Raw genomic sequence first — 26,498 nt, forward strand, 5'->3', positions numbered from 1 at the left:
TATTCTTCATGCTCTTTTGAGTGACATGTAGGTGTTGGGTTCTCATTGGTCAGCGGGAAGCAGTACAAGCGACAGTGTTGGTGAGTGAGAAATGATACCACTGGGGGTTCTGCATTCCACATAAAACTTGCTGACTTTCCTTCTGGTTATGCTGATGGGATAGGAAAGGTCTGGTCTTAGGGGCTGCTGTTAGCCCAGAGCCCAACTCAAATGTGAAGTATGTGATCATCATAAAGCATCAGGCACCCTTGAGGGACATTCCAACAAGATATAAGTATCTGGTCGGGGACTTCCCTGACAGTCCAGTGGTTAAGACTTCACACTTCCACTGCAGGGTGCGCGGGTTTGATCCCTGGTAGGGGAACTAAGATCCTACATGCCGTGCGGCACGGCCAAATTAAAAAAAGAAAAAAGATTTAAGTGTCTGGTCAAGAACACCAATGAATTCATAATCATTTATTGTAAATCACTCATAGTTTACACATTATAAATGGCAAAAACACCTGCTGGATGAAGTAGTTTATTATGACAATTTCTTATTGGCATCACTTCTTTTTCAAAAATTTAAAATTTAAATTTAAACCCTACATCTTCCCTATCTTTGAAGCACTATGTTCGAAGTGCTCTGATGCCAACACTATAAGGCTTTCTTTTGCTCTAACATCTAACACAAAGCGGAACGCTGTCCCATTAATTTGGCATGCTCTTTACAAGGCAACTTAACACACAAATTTTTCTTAAATCCAGAAGTTACATAATGGTCACTTTATGTCTTGCTGCAAGTTCAGTGAAGGCTGCATGCAGGTGAAACATTTGTAGACACTGAGTTCTAGATAACTATTGGTTATTAAGATCTGATTGCCTGGTGTAGAAAATTAATATGCTTATTTAGCAGAAGTAGGTAAAGTACATGCATCAGTGGCTGGGATCAATTAGAATATAAATTAGGTGTCTAAACATTTAAATGAGAGTTTCATTTGAGCTTAATTTGATGTCTGGCACTTCTGAGTTATACACCTTAAAATGACAATAGCAAAGAGAACAAAATCAAACACTTAAAACAGGCACTGACTTATAGGGTCAGCTGGGTGTACAGCACGGGACACAAAACTAGCAGAGCAGTGAACAGATAGATCTCTTGAAGCAAAGACAGTGGAGCATTGACAAGCTGGAAACAGGGCAAAAAAATAAGAGAGCCATTTCCTGTGCTCTCATTTTTTTACGTTTTCAATTCTCTTCCTTAAAAATAACAACACACAAACACACAGTAATTACAAAACACAAACATTCTTTACGATTTAGACGCTCTCTTTTGTCTTCTACCCTGCCTCTCTGCTCCTTCAGATAGCCTGTTTAAAAATAATGTTGGGTTAACTGGTAGAAAAAGAAAACAAGGCTCTCCTGAATCGCACTGAAAGAATATTAAATTCCTTCATCCTGTCAGGGTTAACATCTCGTACAAGCACATGACGATGTATGTTTGACATATTGTAGCTACAGCGATTAAATCACATGTCTACGTTCTAGTGTTAAATCATAGTTACACTGACTTTTAAAAAATTATTTTCATTGAGAGTTGTATCTTGACATTAGTTTGAGACAAACAAAAAATTCCCAAACCGCGTAGACTCCGTTCCCTCCCCACCCTGTACCCGCTCCCACGATCCAATGAACAAGAGAAGTGTAGTAACAAAGGCCATGAACCGAGGCGTTGACAGCGGATGTGGATAGCGCTTCCAGGGTCAGGCGCTGCCCTCTCCAGTTCTGGCTTTCCGGGCTTCGATCATCGGCTTGGTTGCCCGTTTGCGGTCAGTGGCCAGTCCCAGCCAACACATGAAGTCAATGAACCAGGTGGTTGGGTTGAAATTTAAGCCAAATTCACTCGCAGAGTAGTCAAAGGGAAAGGTGTGATGGTAGTTATGGAAGCCTTCACCTGGAAGACAAAGTGGGCTTGAAATAACCAAATCAGCATCTCTCTGTAGAGCTTTCTAAAAATCACTCATTTATTACAAGACACTGTGTCAGGCTCCAGTGGGGAGCAGAAGACTTGCTGTCTGCCCTTAGGAAGCATTCACTCAGTTGGCTAGACAAACTCAATAGGAACAGAAAAATAACAATAATCAGCACAAAGTATCAAGAGTAATCTTCCCTGTGGATTGGTGACATGCTCCCACGACTTCAGAGCTGTACTTCTTAAGCTAAATGCCAAATGGCTGATAACAGATCATCATTTTGCTGTATGTTCATAAAAGGAAAATAGCCTCTGTGGATTGAAGTAATTAAAGGAAGACTTCCTGGGAGAGCTTGGAAGAGATAAATGATAATCATTCTGATAGGTGAGTGAATTAAGGAGTTGGATCTTTAAATATCCAAAATCTGCCTATATATTATTCTACCCCTCACAGTGAATAGCTTTTCCTCCCTTACTTTTCCCCCCCACTAAGCTGTTTTCAGGAAAAGTCTCACAGCTTCTTTCTTTGTTTTCTTTTTAAAAAACAGCTTTATTGAGATATAATTTACCATACAATTCACCCATGTAAAGAATACAATTTAATGGCTTTTGGTGTATTCACTGAGCTGTGCATGCATCACCACAATGAATTTTATAGCATTTTCATTACCTAAAAAGACACCCCACCTCCCTTAGCTGTTGGCCCTTAACCATCCCCCCTCCCTCCAGCCCTTCTTTCTTTCTCTGTGTTGGTTAATTTTACATTTTTTGTGTGTGTGTGTGTGGGATCTTCCCGGACCAGGGCATGAACCCGTGTCCCCTGCATCGGCAGGCGGACTCTCAACCACTGCACCACCAGGGAAGCCCCTAATTTTACATGTTAACTTGACTGGCCAAGGAGTGCCCAGATTAAACTTTATTTCTGGGTGTGTCTGTGAGGGCGTTTCTGGATGAGATTAGCATTTGAAGCAGTGGACTCAGTAATGTAGATGGTCCTCCTCAATGTGAGTGGGCATCAGCCAGTCCCTTAAGGGCCTGAATAGAATCAGTGGTGGAGGAAGGAGGAATTTGCTCCCATTTTCCTGACTCACTGATTGAACGTCTATCTCATCTTCTCCTGCCCTCTGACTGGGATTTGCATCATCAGCTCCCCTGGTTCTCAGGCCTTCAGACTCAGACTTAATTATACCACTGGCTTTCCTGGGTCTCCCGCTTGCAGACAGCAGATGGTGGGACTTAGCCTCCATAATCACATGAACCAATTCCTCAAAATAAATCTCTCTCTCTCTCTCTCTCTTGCTCGCTCCCCGTCCCCCCCCCGCCGTACACACACACACACACACACACACACACACACACACACGCATGCACAAACAGAATACATCTACAATTATATAGATACAGATATCCTACTGTTTCTGTATATATGTATATATAGAGAGAGATTATGAGCAATATTATGTATATATTTATTTGCATATATTTATACATATACTGTTTCTCACTTTTACTAATACTAATACTAAGCCAATAAGATTGGCTTATTCTGAATATTTCATATAAATGAAAACATACAATATGTAATCCTTTGTGACTGGCTTCTTTCACATAGCATAATGTTTTCAAGGTTGTAGCAGATATCAGTACTTCATTTCTTTTTATTGCTGAAGAGTACTCCACTGTATGGATATACCACATTGTATTTATCCATTCATCAGTTGAGGGACACATTTTAGCTGTTATAAATAAATAATGTTGCTATGAACACTCATAAGCAAGTTTTTATGTGGACATACATTTTCATTTCTCTTGGGTATAAATCTAGGAGTGGAGTTGCTGGGTCGTGTAGTAACTATTTTTAACCATTCAAGGAACTGCCAGATTCCTCCTTTACTTCTTAAGTGGCTACTGGTCATCATACAGTTCTTCTATTGACCACATTTGAAAGATTCTGCTCTACAATGAGTATATCAGATGGATCAGTCTGTTGTCTGCAATTTTCTGTTTAATTTAGGTCTTTTCTAACCTGGCCCTCCACCCCATCATTCCTAGACTAGAGTACTAGAGTTTTCCCCTATTTTCAGATACAGGCACTGTTGTAAGAACTCTGGATGTATTCCCCCATCTATCATACAGTGGGTGTAATAAGAGTCTTCCAAGGACCTTTATCAAGAAAGCTGATTTGAGAGTCCAGTATTGACCTGGACAAACTTCAAACCAACACCCAGTTCTTCAGGGCCTGTGTCATGGCCTCATTCTTTGGGTTCCCTGGCCCACCATCCCCTATGTAAGATGGTAACAGTCCCAGAGTGCCCATTCTCGTCTGCTTTCAGAGTTACCACTGGATGTGGCTCCCCTCGTTACAGTTCTTATAGAAGATGAAGAGTGAGAGGAGGAGAAAACAATAGGAGGGATCAGGAAACTCACACTTTTCTCTCTGCTTATCCAGTTATTCCCATAGCTAAATTTGGTGTTTATTCCACCTTATATTGCTCTTGCCAACACAAGATCCCTGTGTGATAAATGGGTGACCCTAACACCATGATGGCAGAGGGATGCAGAGACTGTTTCAACTTAACAGCAGGAACCTCCCTTCCTGGGTTTGATCTCTGTACTCAAGGTTCAGGTTACCCAGGAGACTGAGTTGCTTCTATCAAGATACAGCTATCATTTATTAATCACTTACTGTGTGCCAGCCACCATGCTAAATTCTTCAAAGGGTATTAATGCCTATAATCCTCACATAGCTAAGCTATCTGCTATGATTATCCCCATTTTTAAAATTTATTTATTTTTGCGGTACACGGGCCTCTCACTGTTGTGGCCTCTCCTGTTGCGGGGTACAGGCTCCGGACGCGCAGGCTCAGCGGCCATGGCTCACGGGCCCAGCCACTCCGCGTCATGTGGGATCTTCCTGGACCGGGGCACGAACCCGTGTTCCCTGCATCGGCAGGCAGACTCTCAACCACTGTGCCACCAGGGAAGCCCGATTATCCCCATTTTAAAATGAGGATGGAAATGCACAGAAGGGACAAGTAACCTGCCTAAGACCATACGGCTAGTAAGAAAAACAACATCCCCGAAGGCTTGTTTCCTGCTAAGCACTGCTGCAAACAGTATGTATTAACTCACCTAACCCTCCGGCGACCCCAGGCGGAGGTCAATGCTACTATATATTATCCCCGCTTTACAGATGAGAACACACGGTATGGAGGAGCTAGATAACTTGCCCAGAGAGTAGGTGGAGGAACCAAGACTCAACCAAACCTGTCAGACTCCAGAAGCCTTGCTCTTAACCATTCTGTGGTACCGCGAGATGCCAAGGTCCCGATTCTCCCCATCCCTCTGTTTGCAGGCCTTTTAATTAATTAATTTATTTTTAAGGTCAGCCAAATGATGGACAGCTGAGGCTATAGCGGTCAGGGCAGTTTGAGAGAGACATCAACTGCTACTACTCCTTTAGGAAAATTTCCATGGTAAAAGTAAATAGCTACTAATTATTGATCACCTACTATGTACCAGGCACTGTACTAAGCAGTTTATGTATAGTATCTTAGTTAATTCTCATAACACCCCTATGAAGCAGACATTCCTGTTCCCATTTCACAGGTAAGAAAACTGTAAATCAGAGAGAGTAAGTGGCTCGGATTCTAACGCCAAAGCCCAAGTTCATCCCAGTTTACTCCACCCCATTGCCTCTCTTTACAGATTCCACAAAACCACTGAGAAGCCTAGAAGATCTGAACTGCCACTCCCCCCACTGGCTCCCACCCCATACTCACCGATGGCACCCAGGGTGACGAGCGGGTTCTGCCGAGGGCTGATGTTCTTGTCATAGGGCCGGTTTCCATACATGTGGGCGACACTGTTGACCAGCCAGGTGACATTGAGTGAGATGGTGTAGCGGAGGATGGAGGCCAGGAAGTAGGAATTCCACAGACTCTCTCCCCAGATGCACCAGGGCACCAGTGTGGGGACCATGAAGCACATGAGCACCACGCTGATCTTGTAGTACCTGGAAGGCAGGATGTCATGCTATCATTGGGCACCTGTTGATGGTGGCGGGGATAGGTGAGCAAGCTGCAGGGAAAGTCAGCAGTGGCACTGCTCAACTCCTTCAGCTCTTGTGCCCTGTTGTGTGGGGGTCACAAACCCAGATACCTACAAGGGCTAGGCAGGTAACACAAATTTGAGAATTAGGACAGGCAGAAGCGATAGGAAGTGGAAGGCCCCGCAGCATACTTCAGAATTTCAATATAAAATCATGAAACCCATGCATCTTAAAGCTGCATTTGTCCTCCAAGCCGCAGAAGGATAGCTTTTTAACAGCTTTTCTTTCTTCCATCAGTCAGTCAACCTGACAATCAGGTTTTTTTCAATAATTTCAAGAAATATCCTGTATTCCTTGAATAATTTTCAGGCACATGATTCTATACTCACTTAGCTTGGTAAAAGGTAAACAACCCCTCCCCTAAAATGTTCTCTGTCCCTCTGAGATTACATTCCAAACCAGCTCAAAATAAACCAAGTATAGGAACAGGCACAGCCACATAAAAAGTAAAAATTATAAAGAAACCATCAATAGTTGGATTCCTGGGTCTGTTCATACAGCAAACGTTCCCTGAGCACCTCCTGTAGGCCAGGCCCTGAGTACTAGAGGTACAGAGACAAATTTGACACAGTCTCTGCCCCAGGCCCCAGTCAGGTGAAACCTCCAGCTGTGTAGGACCAGCTCTAAGTAGGGACAGGAAAGGGGCTCTGAAATGAAAATGTCCAAAGCTGCCCATTCATAGCTGATTCCCCCCTGACCTGCCTTCAACTGACCAAGCTTCTGGGAGGCCTCTGTTAAGATGCACATGTATGAACTTGGAGGGAGCACAGCGTGAGGAAATGAGACTAGGGAGGTGGAAGGCTTTGGCCTTGAGCCCAGATCTGATTCTGGATGCAAAACAAGCCTCTTTTTATTCTTTCACTCTCCTCTTGTTCACAGCTAGATGGTTCCCCAAAGCAGAGCATGAGGCAAGGGCTTGTATGTGGGTCGTTTATTGGGGAAAGTGAGCTCAAGTAACAGGAATAGGCAGCTGGGAAGTGGGAAACGAAAGGAGGGAAAGTCAAGATGGGGGTGCCCACTGCTACAGGCAACTGAACTTGGACCTTGATGGGACACATTATACCTCAGAAGTATTCTCTCAAGGAATGAGAGAAGGCACTGTTTTCCCATTGGCTCCAACTCTTCCTTGGTCCAAGGGCCCCCATGGGATGTCAGCTCTCTCACACTTCCAAGTTTGCTTGGGTCAGAATGGCTGAGTGTGGTCCACGGGCATCTCAAGGGATGATGGCAGAGAAGTCAGGGCAGGAAGTAAGAAATAAGCAGTACAGCTGAGCAAGGTGCCATTGGGTTACACCTGTGCCACCAGGTGGCTGCAGGAACAGCTGGAGTGAAAAGGTGGGCTGAGAGTACGAGGTGTGCGTGAGAGGTGTCCAACACAGGCAGTAATTATAATACCTCCTGGGGTTCTTGTGAGGATCAAATACTAATAACTAATGCACACCGTGTGCTTACTATGTGTCACGGCTATTCCGAAACCTGTCCATGTACTGGCTCATTTGATTCTAACAAAAACTTCAGGAGCAGGGGACCATTAACATCCTCATTTTACAGATGGGGAAATTGAGCACTGGAAAGGTTATGTAGATGGGCCAAGGTTACAAGACTAATAAGTAGTAGGACCAAGATTCAAGTCCAGGCAGAAGCACTTCGGAGACTATCATGCTATTCTGCTTTGCAAATAAAATCGTGTATGTAGGGGCTTCCCTGGTGGCGCAGTGGTTGAGAGTCCGCCTGCCGATGCAGGGAACACGGGTTCGTGCCCGGTCCGGGAGGATCCCACATGCTGCGGAGCTGCTGGGCCCGTGAGCCATGGCCGCTGAGCCTGTGCGTCCGGAGCCTGCGCTCCGCAACGGGAGAGGCCACAACAGTGAGAGGCCCGCGTACCGCAAAAAAAAAAAAAAAAAAATCATGTGTGTAAGTGTGCTTCGCAGATTGCTAGCTGCATGTGAAGGTTGGTTCCCATATAATTATCACTGTTTTTATTGGGCAACATATTAAGCCCTCAACACCCATTTTCCAGTCGTTGGCATACAATATGACTGCATTTTAGTGGAAGGAGGGTGCCCAGGAGGTCAGAGGAGAGGGTGTGGTTGGAGGGGCAAAGACAACAGACAGTGGAGGGACTGGTGGTCTGAGGTTGGGCTCCCGGGAGTCCCGCGCAGAAGGCTTTTGGAGCGTGTTTTTGGGAGATGCTTACAAGGAAGGGAGGAAGGCAGGATGGGCCCAGGCAGAAGCTCACCCACAGTGAGCTCCAGCAGATCCAGTAGAGCCGGATGGCTCTTTTAGAGCTGTCCCAAATTGTAAGGTATCACCTCATCATCCGCCACTGGCCTCAGGGTGCCTCCCGGGCTGGGTGAACATGTGGGCAAGGGCAAGCCCTAGAAAGGACAGCAGCCAGGGTTGGGGGCATCAGCTGAAGAGGGCATCTGGGTGAAGCACACAGGCCCTGACCAAGGGCCCTGGGAACTGGTGTGAGTGCCTGTGAAGAGGCAGAGGCTCTGAAGGGAAGCCCAGAGGCGACGGCCTGCTGCGGCTGCTCCTCGAGGGCACCTCTAAGGAGCACAGGAAGCAGCTGAACGTTGCCCACAGAGGCATTCTGCAACTTAAGTGCTTCCTTCTCTCCCTCCACTCTCTGGGCTGCAACCCAGTACCTTTGCAAAGAGCCTCTGTTAGTCCTCATTTTGCCCCTGGAAAGGAGACAGAAATCACATGCTGACAGCTAGCTCGGTGCTGGATGCCAGGCTAAGCATGCCACAGGCTTTCTCTCACTTACTCTTCACCACAGACTCAGGATGGACGCACTCTGGCAATGAGGATGCTGTAGCTCAGAGGGGCCATGGTTCCCCCGGCCCTTGCTCCGACTCTGCTCTGCCCCGACCCTATGGAATCCGCCGCCTCTGGTTTGACTGCAGTCTGCAGGCTTCGGCTTCCACTCATGCCCTGCCGCTTCTTCCGCCTTCTGAACTGTTAGGGAAGCCTTCTGCCTGCCTGGGCTCTGGTTCTAGAAGCTCCACTTCCCAGAGGGGGCTGGGTCCCCGTGGAGGGAGAGGGCCAGCAATGGGGCTTCCCAAGTGGGAGGAGAAAAAGGCCTTGCCTGCTAACACAACCACTGTCCCACCAAATCCTCTCTTCCTCAAAACAAGATGCTCTTTAAAAATCACTGCCCTCATTCCAACAAAGCTTTAGCAGATCTAACTATAGGGTTGCTCTCTGACTGCTCGGCCTGTGTTCTGCTAGGGTTTCTCTTTGTGTGTTTAATGCAATGGATGGAAGAGGAAGGAATTTTTAGGCGGCACAGTGAGTCTGGGTGGCATTGCCAGTGAGACAGGGCTTGATGCTGATAACTGTGTAAAAAAATCTCCCCAACCATTTCAAATGGACTCGGCGTATCTTCCTGTGCAGCCGAGTACCCCTTCCCCCTGGTCTTCGTTTAATTACAGTCACTGGCCTTCTTGCCTCAGAACAAGTGCTGAGATGGCTCCCCTGCTTCCTTGCTTAAGAACACTCAAATCTGGGTGCCCTAGCCAAGGGTCCACAGGGCAACACCACGAAGTCTCCACCCCTAATCCTTCCTCATTGAAATATTTTCTTTCTTTAGCTGGTGGTAGGGAGGAAGACTGGAGAGGGGCCACTGATACTGCTCTTTTTGCTAAATGGGCTTCTTATGTTGTAAAGCATCATAGAACAGTTAACTACCCAACTCTGCCACTGTCTTTCTGTGTGATCTTGAGTAAATTATTTAATCACAGTGAACCTCAGGTTTCTCTTTTGTAAAATGCGGTACTGACAAATTTATTGAGTGCCTACTATGTGCCAGGTACTGTCCTAGCATTGGAAATATAAAGTGTATAAAACAAACAAAAATCCCTGCCCTTGGGGAGCAGGGGTATTTTGGTAGGGAGATTTTATATTTATATGAATATATATATATATATATATATCTCCTCATATGCATATATATATTCTGGTAGGAAAGAAAGCTAATAAACAATATAAATAAATAAAATATAGAGCATGCTATTGGTAAATACTACAGAAAAAAATAAAGCAAAGAAGGAGAATATGACATCAAGGGCAGGTGTTGAAATTTTAAATAGGGTGTCTAGGGAAGGACTTCCTCACACTGTAGCTTTTAAGTAAAGACTTGATGGAAGTGAGAAGTTAGACATGTGGCTAAATAGGACAGAGGATTCCAGGCAGAGGAAACCACAAGTGCAAAGGCCCTGAGGCAGGAATGTTCCTGGCACATTCTGGGAAGAGCAGGAGCATTGGGACTGGAGCAGATGAACAAAGGGAAGAAGTGTAAGAGATAAGAGAATAATGATGGACCACATCATGGAAGGGCTTGTAGGTCATCATAGGGTTTCACCCTTCACTTTGACTGAGATGGAGCTCTGGTCAGGTTTTGATTAAAGGAGTGCTGTGATTGGACTTATCATTCTGAGTGTTGTGTTGAGAAGGGACTGCAGGGGAGGGCAGAAGCAAGGAGGCAATTAGGAGGCTGCTACAAAGCCTTAGCCAAGAGAGGGCATTGGCTTGAATCAGGATAGTGGTGGCAGGTGTGAGAAACAGTCAAATTCTGGATATATTTTGAAAGTAGAGTGACAGGACTTGTTAACAGACTGGATGTTGGAGAGAAAGGAGTCAAGGGTGACACCAAGGATGGAGATGCCATTAGCTGATATGGGGAAGGATGGAGGAGCTCAGTCTTAGACATGTCAAGTGGCAGATGCCCATTAGACATTCAAGGGGCAATGTCAAATGGGCAGCTCAACAGACAGGTCTGGAGTTCAGAAGTTATCTAGAGATAGGTTTTGATGGGAAGAGATATTTGGAATGCATCAGTATATGAATGCATGCCACTCACATATATACATATATATATTTTCTCGTTTGAGTTCCACAAGAGTCCTATGAGATACTTTTTATAACCTCACCTTTTTGTGTGTGTGTGTGTGTGTGTGGTACGTGGGCCTCTCACTGTTGTGGCCTCTCCCGTTGCTGAGCACAGGCTCCGGACGCGCAGGCTCAGCGGCCATGGCTCACGGGCCCAGCTGCTCCGCGGCATGTGGGATCTTCCCGGACCAGGGCATGAACCCGTGTCCCCTGCATCGGCAGGTGGACTCTCAACCACTGCGCCACCAGGGAAGCCCATAACCTCACCTTTGTAGGACATTTACGGAGATCCAAAGAGGTCATGAGACTTCTCCAAGGCCACACTGGTTGTGCAGAACATAGGCAGGCTTCAAATTCAGTTCTTAAACCTAATTGTCTGCTCCCTCTAAGTATAACCTGCTACTTAGCTTACCAGGAGAAGGTCATAGGGGAGAGGTAAACTGGGTTGGAGTGTGTAATCTAGCTGTTGCCTCATGAATTGCACATCTTTAAGTAAAAATACTGTCTCCTCAAGGTCAGAAATAGACACGTTGTCCACTCCAGCTAGACTGAGCTTCTTCCCATTCCTTGGGCACCACCTTCTTTCTGTCCCTGTATCTATGACACTCTTCCCCCAGCCTGGCTGAGTTGACTTTTTCAGTTATCAGTCTAAATGTTCTTCCCTCTTGGGGGATTTCCATGGTCCCCTTGGACCAGGCAAGGTGCCTCAGCATGTTGTACTTCTCAACTCTCAGTATTCATAAATACTTGCTGGCTTAGCGGGCAGTCTCACCTGCTAGACCAGTGGCCTCAACCCTAACTGCACATTAGAATCAACTGGGTGAACATTTAAAAACGACTGATGTTGGGGACTCACTGTAGACCAACAGAATCCAAATGAATCCAAATTTGTGGCCTGGGCACTGATAGTTTTAAAGCCTCTCCATTGCAAACATTGATCACGGCCTCCCTATAATCCACCCCACCCTCTCTTTCTTGCTGAAATGCCCTGATATTGTTCAGATACCCAACTGTCCTCCCTGCAGCCATGTCCTCTGGGGACATGGGTCCTGATTGGTTTCAGGCAGTCAACGTTGATCTCATTCACTTTGCCAATAATAAATTTGGGAATTGGGCAGTAGTGGCCAATAAGATATGAGGGAAAGGATGGCTACAAGTTTTTAAAGGGAGATAAGTGTTAGTGAAGATGTAGGGAAATCGGTAGCCTTAGCATCATTGGTGGGAATGTAAAGTGGCGCAGCTGCTGCATAAAGCAGTTTCTCAGAAGGTGAAACATCCAGCAATTCCACTCCTATGTATCTGTTCAGACGGTTGGAAGGCAGGGACTTGAACAGGTATCAGCACACCAATGTTCACAGAAACATTATTCACAATAGCCGAAATGTAGAAACAACCCAAGTGTCCCTTAATAGATGAATGGATAAACAAAATGCTGTCTATCGATACTATGGAACATTATTCAGCCATAAAAAGGAACCATTTTTTGATATATGTTACAACATGGATGAAACTTGAAAAAATGCTTAATGAAATAAACCAGGCACAGAAGGGCAGATATTGTTATGATTCCACTCATATGAGGAACCTAGAATAGGCAAATTCATAGAAAGGGAAAGTAGACTAGAAGTCACAGGAACTGGAGGGAAGGGGAAAGGAAGAAGGAAGTTATTGCTTAATGGGTATAGAGTTTTTTGGGGAATGATGAAAAAGTTTGGGTATAGATAGTGGTGATAGTTATACAACATTGTGAATATACTTAATGCCACAGAAATGTACACTTATGAGTGGTTAAAACGATAAATACTATGTTGTGTATATTTTACGGCAATAAAAAAAGAGAGAGAGAGATGAAGGAATATTTTCCTTGACAACAGAAAGAGCTCAGAGGCAAAGATGGCATCTCTTTTTTCACAGTGACTCCTGGCCCTGCTCCAGCCACGTGTGACTATGACAGGAAGAAGGCTCAGAAAAAAGTAGACCCCTTAGGTTGACGGAGCAGAAAGATGGAAAGGCTCTTGAGCCACAAAACTAACCAACCCTAGAGTGGCTTTATCCCTGAGGTCTTAGTCTGAGACAAGCCAGGCAGGTCAAGAGGTCAAGATCTCCTGTGGGGTAGCTGAAAGCCTTCTGGTATAACGTAGTAGACACTGTGATGTCCCATCCAGATCTCCTCTCAGGATCAGAGGGCTTCATCTCCCAGTGGATGGCAGTGCTGCCTCTGCCTTGCCCTAGGTCACGTCCTCTCCCAACAACCCCATCCAGTGACTGACCTATAAGGGCAGTAGTCCATTACCCAGGCCAGGTCCCATTGCCCCAACTCACCATGACTCTGAAAGTCATCTCTACTTCAGAGCCCCTACAGGGTTGGCTGAAGCCTCCACTGAGATCAGTTGAGGCTCAGCTTCTTCCCTTGCTCAATCCTGTTTCGGTCCCTTCTTCCACAGGTGGTGACCCCAATGACCCTTCCAGTAATCTCCAAAAAAGTTCCTACAATGTAACATCCATCTTGGAGGCAGCTTCTGGGTAACCTGTTTTGCCACATGGATCTACTGCAGGGCCTGCAGAGTCCAGCAGAAAGCCAGACTCTTCAGAGTCTAGCACAGAGACTCGCACATAGCAGGCACTCCTAAATATTTGTGGAATGATTACATGAATGATCCTTTTTTCTTTTTTCTGAATGGTTAGTCAATGATGAGTTCTCAGCTTCTCAGGAAAATAAAAACACTACAGTGACTTCAGTAGGGCTCAAAGTATGAGAGATAAGATGCCAAGGTTTCCCAAAACAAACAAACAAACAAACCCCCCACAAACTGCACAATAAACGTTCCACCTGCTTTTAATTGTGTATATAAAAGTCAACACCTCGAAGAAAGACATTCGTGCTCATTGGGACCCAACCCCCAGCTTCCAACAGGTTTCACTGTGAGGCTACCTACCTCCAGTTTAAATGAATGATTTCTGAGCATGCGCTGCTAGGTTATTCTCTGGGCTGCCAAATATGGTAAAATTTTGGCAGTATTTAAGGTTAACAGCCAGTCTAACAGGTTTGGTCCTGGTTTGGAATGTGAGTGGCTTCTTCCTTTCTGTGAACACTCAGATGGGAGTTATCTGATAGGAAAGATAGGAGATAGAAGAAGCCTCCTAAAATTATCAAGCGAGAAAGAAAAAGAAAGGGGTAAAGAAAGAGAGAAGGGGCGGTATGAACCTGAGAACGACCCAGGGAAGTGTAGCTCTCCTTTACAGATTTGAAACCAGAGATCCACATGTTTAAGCCAAAATCACAAAAGCCAAAGCACTCAAGCTCACCTTACAGGTAACTCTGGAGCAGTTTCCTAGAGCTTTAAGGTGATAGCTTATAAGAATAGGGTGTTGGAAACCTTTCAATTCCCACCTCATAATTCCTCATGATACCAATACCACAGTGGGAAGATCGTTTTCAGCATTTAGATGAAGATAAGAAGTCCATTTTCACACAATCAAATACCATCACGCCATGCCCCCATCTAAGTAAGCTTTGATTAGAGGACACAGATATTGACATGGGCCCTAACCTTTCAGTGCTTTGAAGAATATGCTTATTCCAATAAACTGGATCACATGAAACATTAAAGACAGGCTTGAGACCAAAAGTTTGTTCTATGGAGAAGAAAGAATTTGGGATTTCATATATATATATTTCAAACCTGGGTGTGATAAGCGTATTAAAACTCTCATTTTTCTTTAGATGAAAAAGAAATTGCTGTTCTCTGTCTGCAAGCATTTCCTGTTGCTTGACTAACTAACCCTAAGCACAGCAGTCCGGAGCTGCTGGTTTGTGAGATCTTGAGAGTGAAATCGATTAGAGTATGAAAGAAGGGGAAATGACCTGCCGACTTCCAAGCAGGGCTAGCCTCAGGAAGTGTGAAAAGAAGCAAATACAGTGGGTGGGAGGGAAATTATAGCCCACAAATGTGTCGTAATGATGAGCGATGAGCTGTCACTAGCATCTTGATGAAATATGTTTGGTTTTGTGATTTCACTTACAGCCGAGCCAGAAATTCATCTTCCCTACAGTTTTTGCATCTTGTAGGGGACCAGCCAAAATTATCTGGGTGCTTACCATAAACATTAATTTAGAGGACAGATGATCCGCCCTGGCAGCTTGTAAATGCATGGACCATTCTCTCCTTCTTCTTTTGTCTCTTCTGTTATCACCCACAGGAGGTGGAATATGTGATTCGTTTGGATGCAGATCTGAAGATGGAAGCCCGCTGATAGGGAAGCTCTTTGGAGTTTTTCAGAAAATCTTCCAGATTCTTTGAATTGTTTCAGTTGAAAACAGGCTTTGCGGCTATGTCCTTGAGTCTGCCTCTCCAGTGCTTCAGTGTCTTTAAGTGAAAGTGTTCATGATGGCCGCGTTTGAAGTATTCTCAGAAAATCTTAATCACTCCAGATTTGTCTTTGACCCTCAATTAGTCTTGACATCACTTCCCCTGTGCTACTTCATGATAAGCATTCCTGTAGAAGAAAATCTTTAATTAGACTATCTAGATGCATAATCCTCATCTTCTGGATAATTCCTTCCACGGAGGAACCAGAGATGGCAAACGGCTGCTCCATGAAAGCATCTCCTTCGGAAACTTGCAATGCATGGGAAAAAAAGACATATTTTTATTTTCTCTCTGACTTCAGCTTTATATGCTTTTGAGGTCTGAATGTGGAGGTTAGCTGCATCCATCTACTTGAGTTTAATTTGTCTTTGTACAAACAGCTTGCATGAATTCACTAGGCAGCGGTTCAAAAGATAAACATAATCGTTTCAGAATTTTAGCATAAAAGAGCATTATTCCTACCTCATTAACAATGAAGTGCTTGAAGAGAAATGCCCAGGCATATATTGATTGCTAAGACCGTGTAAGGAAGGTTAAAAGGACTTTTCCTTTTTCAAAGCTTTGATTCCATCATAATATGCACAGGACAAGTTCTTTGAGGACAGGATTTGTCTTGATCTAATTCACATCATTCGTAGTTCCTTGAACACAAAATGCTGGTTAACTCAGCAGGTGCCCAGTAAGTAGCTGAATTGTTGACTTGCACGATGAGCATCCATCTGTCTTTGGCCAAAGCAATTGCGCCAGTTCACCTTTGTAATTTTTTGATATTTAGAGCTTCTCTAGTCCTCTCCAGAAATTTAAGTTGATTTGACTGGATGTCATTCTGGGTCTCTCTTAAGGATTCTTTGTCTGCCCTTCCTCCCTCCCATTCTTCTTCCTCCCTTCCTGATTAGTTATCAATCGTTCTCAGTAAGTTATAGGAACGACAGACTAACTCCTGATGATATGCAGGATAGGATGACTAAAATGAACAATTACAATCATTTACAAAATAATTTTTAAACAAAGTCACTGCATGTCCACTTTCTCTCTTAAAACTTCACACTTAAAACTGCATTCCACTTTGACACTATCTGAGATAAACTGAGCATCACAGGAGAAAACATAACCATTTTCCCTAATCTGGGATCCATGAAGTTGTATGCAAACTCTTCTGCGTATTCCCATTTTTCTGGCGTTCAAAGTCCATAGCTTTCATCAGATTCTCAAAGAGATAGTCAATTCCCAAAGAATGAAAGCCCAATATATTAGTAAGGTAACTACTTTTTTCTTTGATGATGCTGTTGTTTAACTTTGATTTTCTGTTTCCTTTAGGATCTGGCCTAAGATTTAAGTAAGAAAAATTTAATTCAATTTAAAGGGTCGTCCTTCTATTTTTTTAGAGAGTGGTCCTTTTTATTTTTTTAAATTAATTAATTAATTTATTTTTGGCTGCGTTGGGTCTTTATTGCTGTGCGTGGGCTTTCTCTGGTTGCGGCGAGCGGGGGCTACCCTTTGTTGCGGTGCGTGGGCTTCTCATTACAGTGGCTCTCTTGTTGCGGAGCATGGGCTCTAGGTGCACAGACTTCAGTAGTTGTAGCATGTGGGCTCAGTAGTTGTGGCTCGCGGGTTCTAGAGCTCAGGTTCAGTAGTTGTGGCTCACAGGCTTAGTTGCTTCGCGGCATGTGGGATCTTCCCGGACAAGGGCTCAAACCCGTGTCTCCTGCATTGGCAGGTGGATTCTTAACCACTCTGCCACCAGGGAAGTCCCTGGAGTGGTCCTTTTTAAAATGAGATTGTCCTCCCTTTTTTTAGCAGTAAAAATTTTAAAAGAATTAGTGACAGTAGATAGCCGTGTGTGCATATGTAGATAGCAGTGTGTGCATATGTAGATAGCAGTGTGTGCATATGTAGATAGCAGTGTGTGCATATGTAGATAGCCGTGTGTGCATATGTAGATAGCAGTGTGTGCACATGTAGATAGCAGTGTGTGCACATGTAGATAGCAGTGTGTGCATATGTAGATAGCAGTGTGTGCACATGTAGATAGCAGTGTGTGCACATGTAGATAGCAGTGTGTGCATATGTAGATAGCAGTGTGTGCACATGTAGATAGCAGTGTGTGCACATGTAGATAGCAGTGTGTGCATATGTAGATAGCAGTGTGTGCACATGTAGATAGCAGTGTGTGTGCGCTCACATGCGGATCCTGTGCTGAAAGGACAATCACCAAGTGACAGACTACAACCCTCTTCCCCTACCCAAGGGGGGACAAAATTAATTGGGTTTTTTTTTGTGTTAATTCCAAAACTCTATCAATGATAAGCTGCTCACCAGCAGCCAGTCTCTGTGCAGGAAAGGAGCCAGTGGAGTCATTTTGGTCACTTTCATAATAATTATGAACTGCTGCAGCTGAATTGATCGGGTACGCTGACCATTTTCCTTGTGGAGGGCAAAAATGAACAGGCTGACCTAACACAGTTTCTTCATTTCGCATGTAAGAGGAATGGCCCTTGTGCACAATGCATGCTTTGTAGCCCATGGGTTCCATTCCTAAATTCAAGCTGCACTGTCTTTTCAAAGCTCCCCAGACCTTCAAAACTCAGCTCAAGACTGATTTCCTTCAGAAAGCCTACCCTGATGAATCTCCTCTCACCTGTGCTTATTGCATTATTCAACATCCCTTCAGTACAACTGTGCTGTCAAGACTCAAGAAGACAACCATTTTAGACAGCTGAGTTTTCCTGCTAGCTGGGAGTACAAATGTTCAATTACCCCAACTTTCTTTTAAATTGTATGTGGCAAAGGAAAAGATGGACACATTTCATTGAATCAAAATGGAAATTTCTGCATGAAAGGGGTCAAAAGGTACACATTTCCAGTTACAAAATGAGTAAGTCCTGGGGAGGTAATATAGCGAATGGTGATGATAGTTAATAATACTGTGTTGTGTACCTGTGTTACATACTTGAGAGTACCTAGGAGAATGGATCTTGAAAGTTCTCATCACGAGAAAAAGATTTGTAACTATGTATGGTGATGCATGCTAACTGGACTTTTTGCAGTGATCATTTTGTAATATTTACAAATATTGAACCATTATGTTGTACACCTGAAACTAATATAATGTGTCAATTATACCCCATTAAAAACAATGGAAATTTCTGTGGGCCAAATAAAGAAATATTATGTGGAAATCATTATCCATTTTTGGTACTTCTTAATGAGAGTTTATGGAAATAACTTGACTTTCCATGATGGTGATGAGTGTCTTAGCCTGGGTTTCTTGAAAGGAAGGCTTAAGGCAGAAGGTTCTACGATATTATTTTATAAAGATGGCTGAGTCCCCGGGAAACAGAATGTGGAAAGCAGGGAAGGTTGGGGGGCCGATAGGAGAGTGTGTTACTCAGCTGGCCCCGGCTTGATCCCTCACACTGGTGGGGCCATCTTCCAAGAGGCCATTTGGGTGATGGAGCCTCAGAACATTGCCTCTGGGAGGAGGAAAGGAAGAGTGCATCTACCAGCTCCCCTCTGCATTGCCCGCATCCCCACCACTACCACACACAAACTTCGGGATTGGGAGCGTGGGTGCTGAGAGGTGTCACAGGCTCCAGCACCAACAGAGACGCCCCAAGGCAGGAGGCACAGGCGTGAGGAGGGCGCTGTCGGGATGAACCTACCTGAAACCAGTTGGAGTGCAGAGAACTGCAGAGAATGAGTGGCCACAGCCCCAGGACAAAGAAGGTCCAGACAGTCTGCAATGTTGCCTAATGGGTGTCTGATACAAATAAGTGTGAGCTTTAGACTCTGTTCGGCCCACAGAGTCTGTTGAGGGATAAATAGCTCTTGGCCTTGACTAAGTGATTCACTGTATGACTCAGTCACTATAAGAACTGACTTCTTATGTTTACGTATTAAATTTTGCTGATTCCACCTTTATTTTCAGACACACGGATAAGCTGCCACCTCTGTTAGTTTGCCCACCTTCAGTAGCTTCTCTGTCTCCTTCTAACTCGTTCCTCTTAATCTGCCAAGGGTTTGAAAACCAAAGAGCTGAACTTTTTTTTTCTTTGTTTTATAATGATTTTTTATTTTTAGTGTTTTTATTTATTGGAGTAAAATTGCTTTACAATGTTGTGTTAGTTTCTGCTGTACAATGAAGTGAGTAAGCTATGTGTATACCTATATCCTCTCCCTCTTGGGCCTCCTTCCCATCCCCCACCCCATCCTGCCCATCTAGGTCATCACAGAGCACCAAGCTGAGCTCCCTGTGCTATACAGCAGGTTCCCACTAGCTATCTATTTTTACACATGGTAGTGTATTTATGTCAAACTTAATCTCCCAATTCATCCCACCCTCCCCTTCCCCCGCTGTGTCCACATTTCCGTTCTCAATGTCTATGTCTCTATTCCTGCCCTACAAATAGGTTTATCTGTACCATTTTTCTAGATTCCACATATATGCGTTAATAGGATATTTATTTTTCTCTTTCTGGCTTACTTCACTCTGTATAACAGACTCTGGGTCCATCCACATCTCTATGTGAAATGACCCAATTTCATTCCTTTTTATGGCTGAGGAATATTCCATTGTATATATATGCCACATCTTCTTTATTCATTCATCTGTCGATGGACATTTAGGTTATTTCCATGGCCTGGCTATTGTAAATAGTGCTGCAATGAACACTGGGGTACATGTATCCTTTTGAATTATGGTTTTCTCAGGGTATACACCCAGTAGTGGGATTGCTGGGTCATATGGTAGTTCTATTTTTAGTTTTTTAAGGAAAATCCATACTGGCTCCATAGTTGCTGTATCAATTTACATTCCCATGAACAGTGCAGAAGGGTTCCCTTTTCTCCACACCCTCTCCAGCATTTATTGTTTGTAGATTTTTTTGTGATGGCCATTCTGACCGGTGTGAGGTGATACCTCATTGTAGTTTTGATTTGCATTTCTCTAATAATTAGTGATGCTGAACATCTTTTCATGTGCCTCTTGGCCATCTGTTTGTCTTCTTTGGTGAAATGTCTATTTAGGTCTGCTGCCCACTTTTTAATTGGGTTTTTTGTTTTTTTGATATTGAGCTCCATGAGCTATTTGTATATTTTGGAGATTAATCCTTTGTCAGTTGCTTCATTTGCAAATATTTTCTCCCATTTTGAGGGTTGTCTTTTCATCTTGTTTATGGTTTCCTTTGTTGTGCAAAAGCTTTTAAGTTTAAGTCCCATTTGTTTACTTTTGTTTTTATTTCTGTTACTCTAGGAGGTGGGTCAAAAGAGATCTTGCTGTGGTTTATGTCAAAGAGTGTTTTTCCTACATTTTCCTCTAAAAGTTTTACAATGTCAGGTCTTACATTTAAGTCTTTAATCCATTTGGAGTTTATTTTTGTGTATGGTGTTAGGGAGTGTTCTAATTTCATTCTTTTACATGTAGCTGTCCAGTTTTCCCAGCACCACTTATTGAAGAGACTGTATTTTCTCCATTGTATGTTCTTGCCTCCTTTGTCGTAAATTAGGTGTCCGTATGCACGTGGGTTTATCTCTGGGCATTCTATCCTGTACCATTGATCTATATTTCTGTTTTTGTGCCAGTACCATACCGTCTTGATTACTGTAGCTTTGTGGTATAGTTTGAAGTTGGGGCGCCTGATTTCTCCAACTTTATTTTTCTTTCTCAAGATTGCTTTGGCTATTCGGGGTCTTTTGTGTTTCCATACGAAATGTAAGATTTTTTGTTCTAATTCTGTGAAGAATGCCATTGGTAGTTTGATAGGGATTGCATTGAATCTATAATAAAGGCCATATATGACAAACCCACAGCAAACATCATACTCAATGGTGAAAAACTGAAACCATTTCCACTAAGATCAGGAACAAGACAAGGTTGCCCACCCTCACCACTCTTATTCAACATAGTTTTGGAAGTCCTAGCCATGGCAATCAGAGAAGGAAAAGAAATAAAATGAATATAAATTGGAAGAGAAGAAGTAAAACTCACTGTTTGCAGATGACATGATACTATACATAGAATATCCTAAAGATGCCACCAGATAACTACTAGATCTAATCAGTGAATTTGGTAAGGTTGCAGGATACAAAATTAATGCACAGAATTCTCTGGCATTCCTATACACCAACAACGAAAAATCAGAAAGAGAAATTAAGGAAACAATTCCATTTACCATCACAACAAAAAGAATAAAATACCTAGGAATAAACCTACCTAAGAAGGCAAAGGACTTGTACTTAGAAAACTATAAAACACTGATGAAGGAAATCAAAGATGACAGGAACGGATGGAGAAATATACCATGTTCTTGGATTGGAAGAATCAATATTGTGAAAATGACTATACTACCTAGAGAGCTGAACTTGAATTTGTGTGCAGATGAAGCACACACAGGCTCTGAGTGAAAGCTGAAGGGGGGGCCTTTGGGCTGAGACTAAAAATGCAGAATTATTAGGAGTATGACATTTATTCAAAGATCTCTCTCTATGGAGGTAGAGGGGGAAACATGCACTTTGGAGGTTAGAGGATTCCATGCAGTAAGGTGAATCTGGAACTGAGCATCTACCATGATGATTCCCTTTGTTTATTCACAGGTTCTTGACTTTATTCCAGTTATATGAAATGATGGGATCTCTGAGTTTCAGATAAGTGAGACGCTACCATATTTAATTTTCACTACACTCTGTGTATTTGAACTTAATGATATTGTTATGCTGCCTGTGATTTACTTGAAGATACTTCAGCATAAACAGTGTGAGATGGGGTGCGTGTGTGTGTGTGTGTGTGTGTGTGTGTGTGTTTTCTTCTCCACCCAAGGGGAAGTCCATTAACATCTGAAGTACCCTCATCAGGAATCCACTCTTCAGGCATGCTTAGTTAGCGTTTGACAAACTCTAATAGTTCATAAATAGGAGGTCTATTACAGGCTTCAGTTATTTTTATCTCCAAGCAGCCCTAAAAAGTTTGTAATTAGGATAAGGGAAATAAATTTTCACTGGTAAAATAAGTGGTCGAAATATGTGAATTGGCTAGAAATACTATACAGGTACCTCCCAGCAGGATAAATTCTTCTAAGTGGCATCGCCTGAGGCTTTGCTCCATCCTGTGTGCAGCCACTGACAGAATTCTGTTGCTGGATTCTGACAGGAAGGTGATACTACTGCATCATGCCTTCCACGCAAGGGGCTTTTTGGGGTATCCCAAAGGGCAGGAGTCTGGGCTTCATCAAGCTTACATATGTGGTGCATGGCTATTTTTGTCCCTAATTGTGGTAGAATTTGGTCTGATGTGGGATTCTGTTGTAGGGAAGACCCATCGTTTTCCTCCTCCTCTCACGCTGGAGTTGGCCAAAGTCAGTTCCCAGCAGACACGGCCAAATGGGTCTCCTGTTGCACCATCTATGTTTTTGTAGTCCTCTCACTGTACCTTTGAGGGTCAGAGGCACCACGGGCACTGGAGAAGATTACTGCTGGTGTGATAAGGCTGTGCGTGAATGGGCAGTGCTGCTCATGGCACTTCCCTACCTCCCCCTGGGAGGTGGGACTCCAGGCTGCTGAATCATACTTTGAGGGAGTGTAGTGCCACCAGGGCTAGTGGTGGTGTCCATGTATCACTTACTTCAGCAACTGAGTGTTAGAGCATCATACAGAAATCATCACCCCTGAAGCTGGTTCTCAGCTGTAGGTTGTCCAGGACTCTCTATAAACCAGAGAGCAAACACAATCCTCAGTTCCAAAAGTATTTAGGGAGGATGTTAGATGTTTCTTTAGTCTCAATAAATAGAGAGATGAATAGGACATAGTTACAGTCCTCAAGGAGCTTATGGTCAAATGAGAGAGCTATACAAGTGGGTCATTTTAATGTAACATGATAAGCAAAAAAGGGAAATAAACCCATGATCCTAAAGACTTGCTGAGGAGGGGCACTGAGCTCACCCTAGGACAACACTTTGGCCTCAGGACCCTATTACATTTTAAAAATATTATTGAGAACTCCAAAGAGCTTTTGTTTATGTGGTTTATATCTATTAACATTTACTATAAGGGAAATGAAAACTGAGAAATGTCTTCTTATTTCAGTAAATATTAAATATTAATATATGTCAATAATGTAAAATTACATATAAAATATATTAATATATTTGTTAATGTCATAAAGTAAATATTCAATTGATCAGTTCATTAAAATAACAATAATAAGCCTATTACATGCTAACATAAATAACATATTTTGATGAAAAGTAACTATTTTCCAAAACAGAAAAAAAGTTTTGGTGTGAAGAATGTCCTCATTTTACATAATCGCAAATCTCTTTAATGTCTGGCTTAACAGAGGCAGCTGGATTGACACATCTGCTTCTGCAATCGGTCTGCTGCAATATATTGCTTTGGTTGACATCTCTGAAGAAAATCTGCCTCATACACCTGTGCACTTGGAAAGGGGGGAACCTCACAGACCCCCTAAAAAGTAAGAGCTTAGATGCTACGTATAAAACTTACATGCTTGGGGACCTCCTACCCAGAGGAACCTTGAACTGCTGACCTCAGCTCCCTGGAGGTAAGTTTTGAAGAATGAGTAAGAGTTGTTAAGGTGAAAAACATGACAAGACAAGGACATTCTAGGTCTGTGCTCCTCAAACAAACACTGTGCATCCAAATCACTTGGGATCTGGGGATGGGGCATTTCTAATCCTTCATTTCTAACAAGCTCCCAGGTTATATTGATGTTGCTTGTCCCAGAAACCACAGTTTGAGTAGCAAAGATCTAAGCCAGAGAAAAAGCAGGAGCAAAGGCACAGTGTCAAGACTGGTTCAAGAGGGCGGAGCAGAAGGACGTGCGCTCACTCCCTCTTGAGAGAGCACCGGAATCACAACTAACTGCTGAACAATCATTGACAGGAAGACACTGGAACTCACGAAAAAAGATACCCCATATCCAAAGACAAAGGAGAAGCCACAATGTGACAGTAGGAGGGGCAGAATCACAATAAAATCAAATCCCATAACTGCTGGGTGGGTGACTCACAAACTGGAGAACAATTATACCACAGAAGTCCACCCACTGGAGTGAAGGTTCTGAGCCCCACAGCAGGCTTTCCAACCTGGGGGTCTGGCAACGGGAGGAGGAATTCCTAGAGAATCAGACTTTGAAGGCTAGTGGGACTTGATTGCAGGACTTCAACAGGACTGGGGAAACAGAGACTTCACTCTTGGAGGGCACACACAAAGCAGTGTGCTAATCGGGACCCAGGGGAAGGAGCAGTGACCCCATAGGAGACTGAACCAGACCTAACTGCTAGTGTTGGAGGGTCTCCTAAAGAGGCAGGGGTGGCTGTGGCTCACCGTGAGGACAAGGACACTGGCAGCAGAAGTTCTGGCAAGTACTTGGCGTGAGTCCTCCCAGAGTCCGTCATTAGCCCCACCAAAGAGCCAGGTAGGCTCCAGAGTTCAGTTGCCTCAGGCCAAACAACCAACAGGGAGGGAACCCAGCCCCACCCATCAGCAGACAAGAGGATTAAAGTTTTACTGAGATCTTCCCACCAGAGGAACAGACAGCTCTATCCACCACCAGTCCCTCCCTTCAGGAAACTTGCACAAACCCCTTAGATAGCCTCATCCACCCGAGGACAGACAGCAGAAGCAAGAAGAACTACAATCCTGCAGCCTGTGGAACAAAAACCACACTCACAGAAAGATAGACAAGATGAAAAGGCAGAGGGCTATGTACCAGATGAAGAAACAAGATAAAACCCCAGAAAAACAACTAAATGAAGTGGAGATAGACAACCTTCCAGAAAAAGAATTCAGAATAATGATAGTGAAGATGATCCAGGACCTTGGAAAAAGAATGGAGGCAAAGATCAAGAAGATGCAAGAAATGTTAACAAAGACCTAGAAGAATTAAAGAATAAACACCTAGAAGAATTAAAGAACAAACAGAGATGAACAATACAATAATTGAAATGAAAAATACACTAAAAGGAATCAATAGTAGAATAACTGAGGCAGAAGAACTGATAAGTGACTTGGAAGACAGAATGGTGGAATTCACTGCCATGGAATAGAATAAAGAGAAAAGAATGAAAAGAGGTGAAGACAGCCTAAGAGACCTCTGGGACAACACTGAACACAACAGCACTCATATTATAGGGGTCCCAGAGGAGAAGAGAGAGAGAGGACCTGAGAATATATTTGAAGAGATTATAGTCAAAAACTTCCCTAACATGGGAAAGAAAATAGCCACCCAAGTCCAGGAAGTGCAGAGACTCCCATGCAGGATAAACCAAAGGAGAAACACGCCGAGACACATAGTAATCAAACTGACAAAAATTAAAGGCAAAGAAAAATCATTGAAAGCAACAAGGGAAAAATGACAACATACAAGGGAACTCCAATAAGGTTAACAGCTGATTTCTCAGCAGAAACTCTACAGGCCAGAAGGGACTGGCATGATATATTTAAAGTGATGAAAAGGAAGAGCCTAAAACCAAGATTACTCTACCCAGCAAGGATCTCACTCAGATTCGAGGGAGAAATCAAAAGCTTTACAGACAAGCAAAAGCTAAGAGAATTCAGCAGCACCAAACCAGCTCTATAACAAATGCTAAAGGAACTTCTCAAAGTGGGAAGCACAGGAGAAGAAAAGGACCTACAAAAACAAACCCAAAACAATTAAGAAAATGGTCATAGGAACATACATATCGATAATTACCTTAAATGTGAATGGATTAAATGCTCCAACCAAAAGACACAGGCTTGCTGAATACATACAAAAACAAGACCCATATATGTGCTGTCTACAAGAGACCCACTTCAGACCTAGGAACACTTACAGACTGAAAGTGAGGGGATGGAAAAAGATATTCCATGCAAATGGAGATCAAAAGAAAGCTGGAATAGCAATACTCATATCAGATAAAATAGACTTTCAAATAAAGAATGTTACAAGAGACAAGGAAGGACACTATCTAATGATCAAGGGATCAATCCAAGAAGAAGATATAACAATTACAAATATATATGCACCCAACATATGAGCACCTCAATACATAAGGCAACTGCTAACAGCTATAAAAGGGGAAATCAACAGTAACACAATAATAGTGGGGGACTTTAACACCTCATTTACACCAATGGACAGATCATCCAGAATGAAAATAAATAAGGAAACAGA

At 43.3% G+C, this 26,498-nt stretch overlaps 1 protein-coding gene across 1 annotated transcript in view; it reads right to left on the reverse strand.

Moving 5' to 3' along the window:
- Positions 1-423: 423 nt before the first annotated feature.
- Positions 424-26,498, reverse strand: part of SCD5 (stearoyl-CoA desaturase 5) — a 157,661-nt gene continuing 131,586 nt past the window's right edge. Inside the window, exons 4-5 of the mRNA XM_027087500.1 lie at positions 5,734-5,966; positions 424-1,933 (exon numbers count right to left, since the gene is read on the reverse strand). Coding sequence (XP_026943301.1) covers positions 1,743-1,933; positions 5,734-5,966 — 424 coding nt within the window. The 3' untranslated portion in view covers positions 424-1,742. The remainder of the gene's footprint in view (positions 1,934-5,733; positions 5,967-26,498) is intronic.

This window comes from Aethalodelphis obliquidens, unplaced genomic scaffold (genome assembly GCF_003676395.1).
Source record: "Aethalodelphis obliquidens isolate GAN/ISIS:26980383/991018 unplaced genomic scaffold, ASM367639v1 scaffold59, whole genome shotgun sequence".
NCBI classification, from domain to species: domain Eukaryota; kingdom Metazoa; phylum Chordata; class Mammalia; order Artiodactyla; family Delphinidae; genus Aethalodelphis; species Aethalodelphis obliquidens.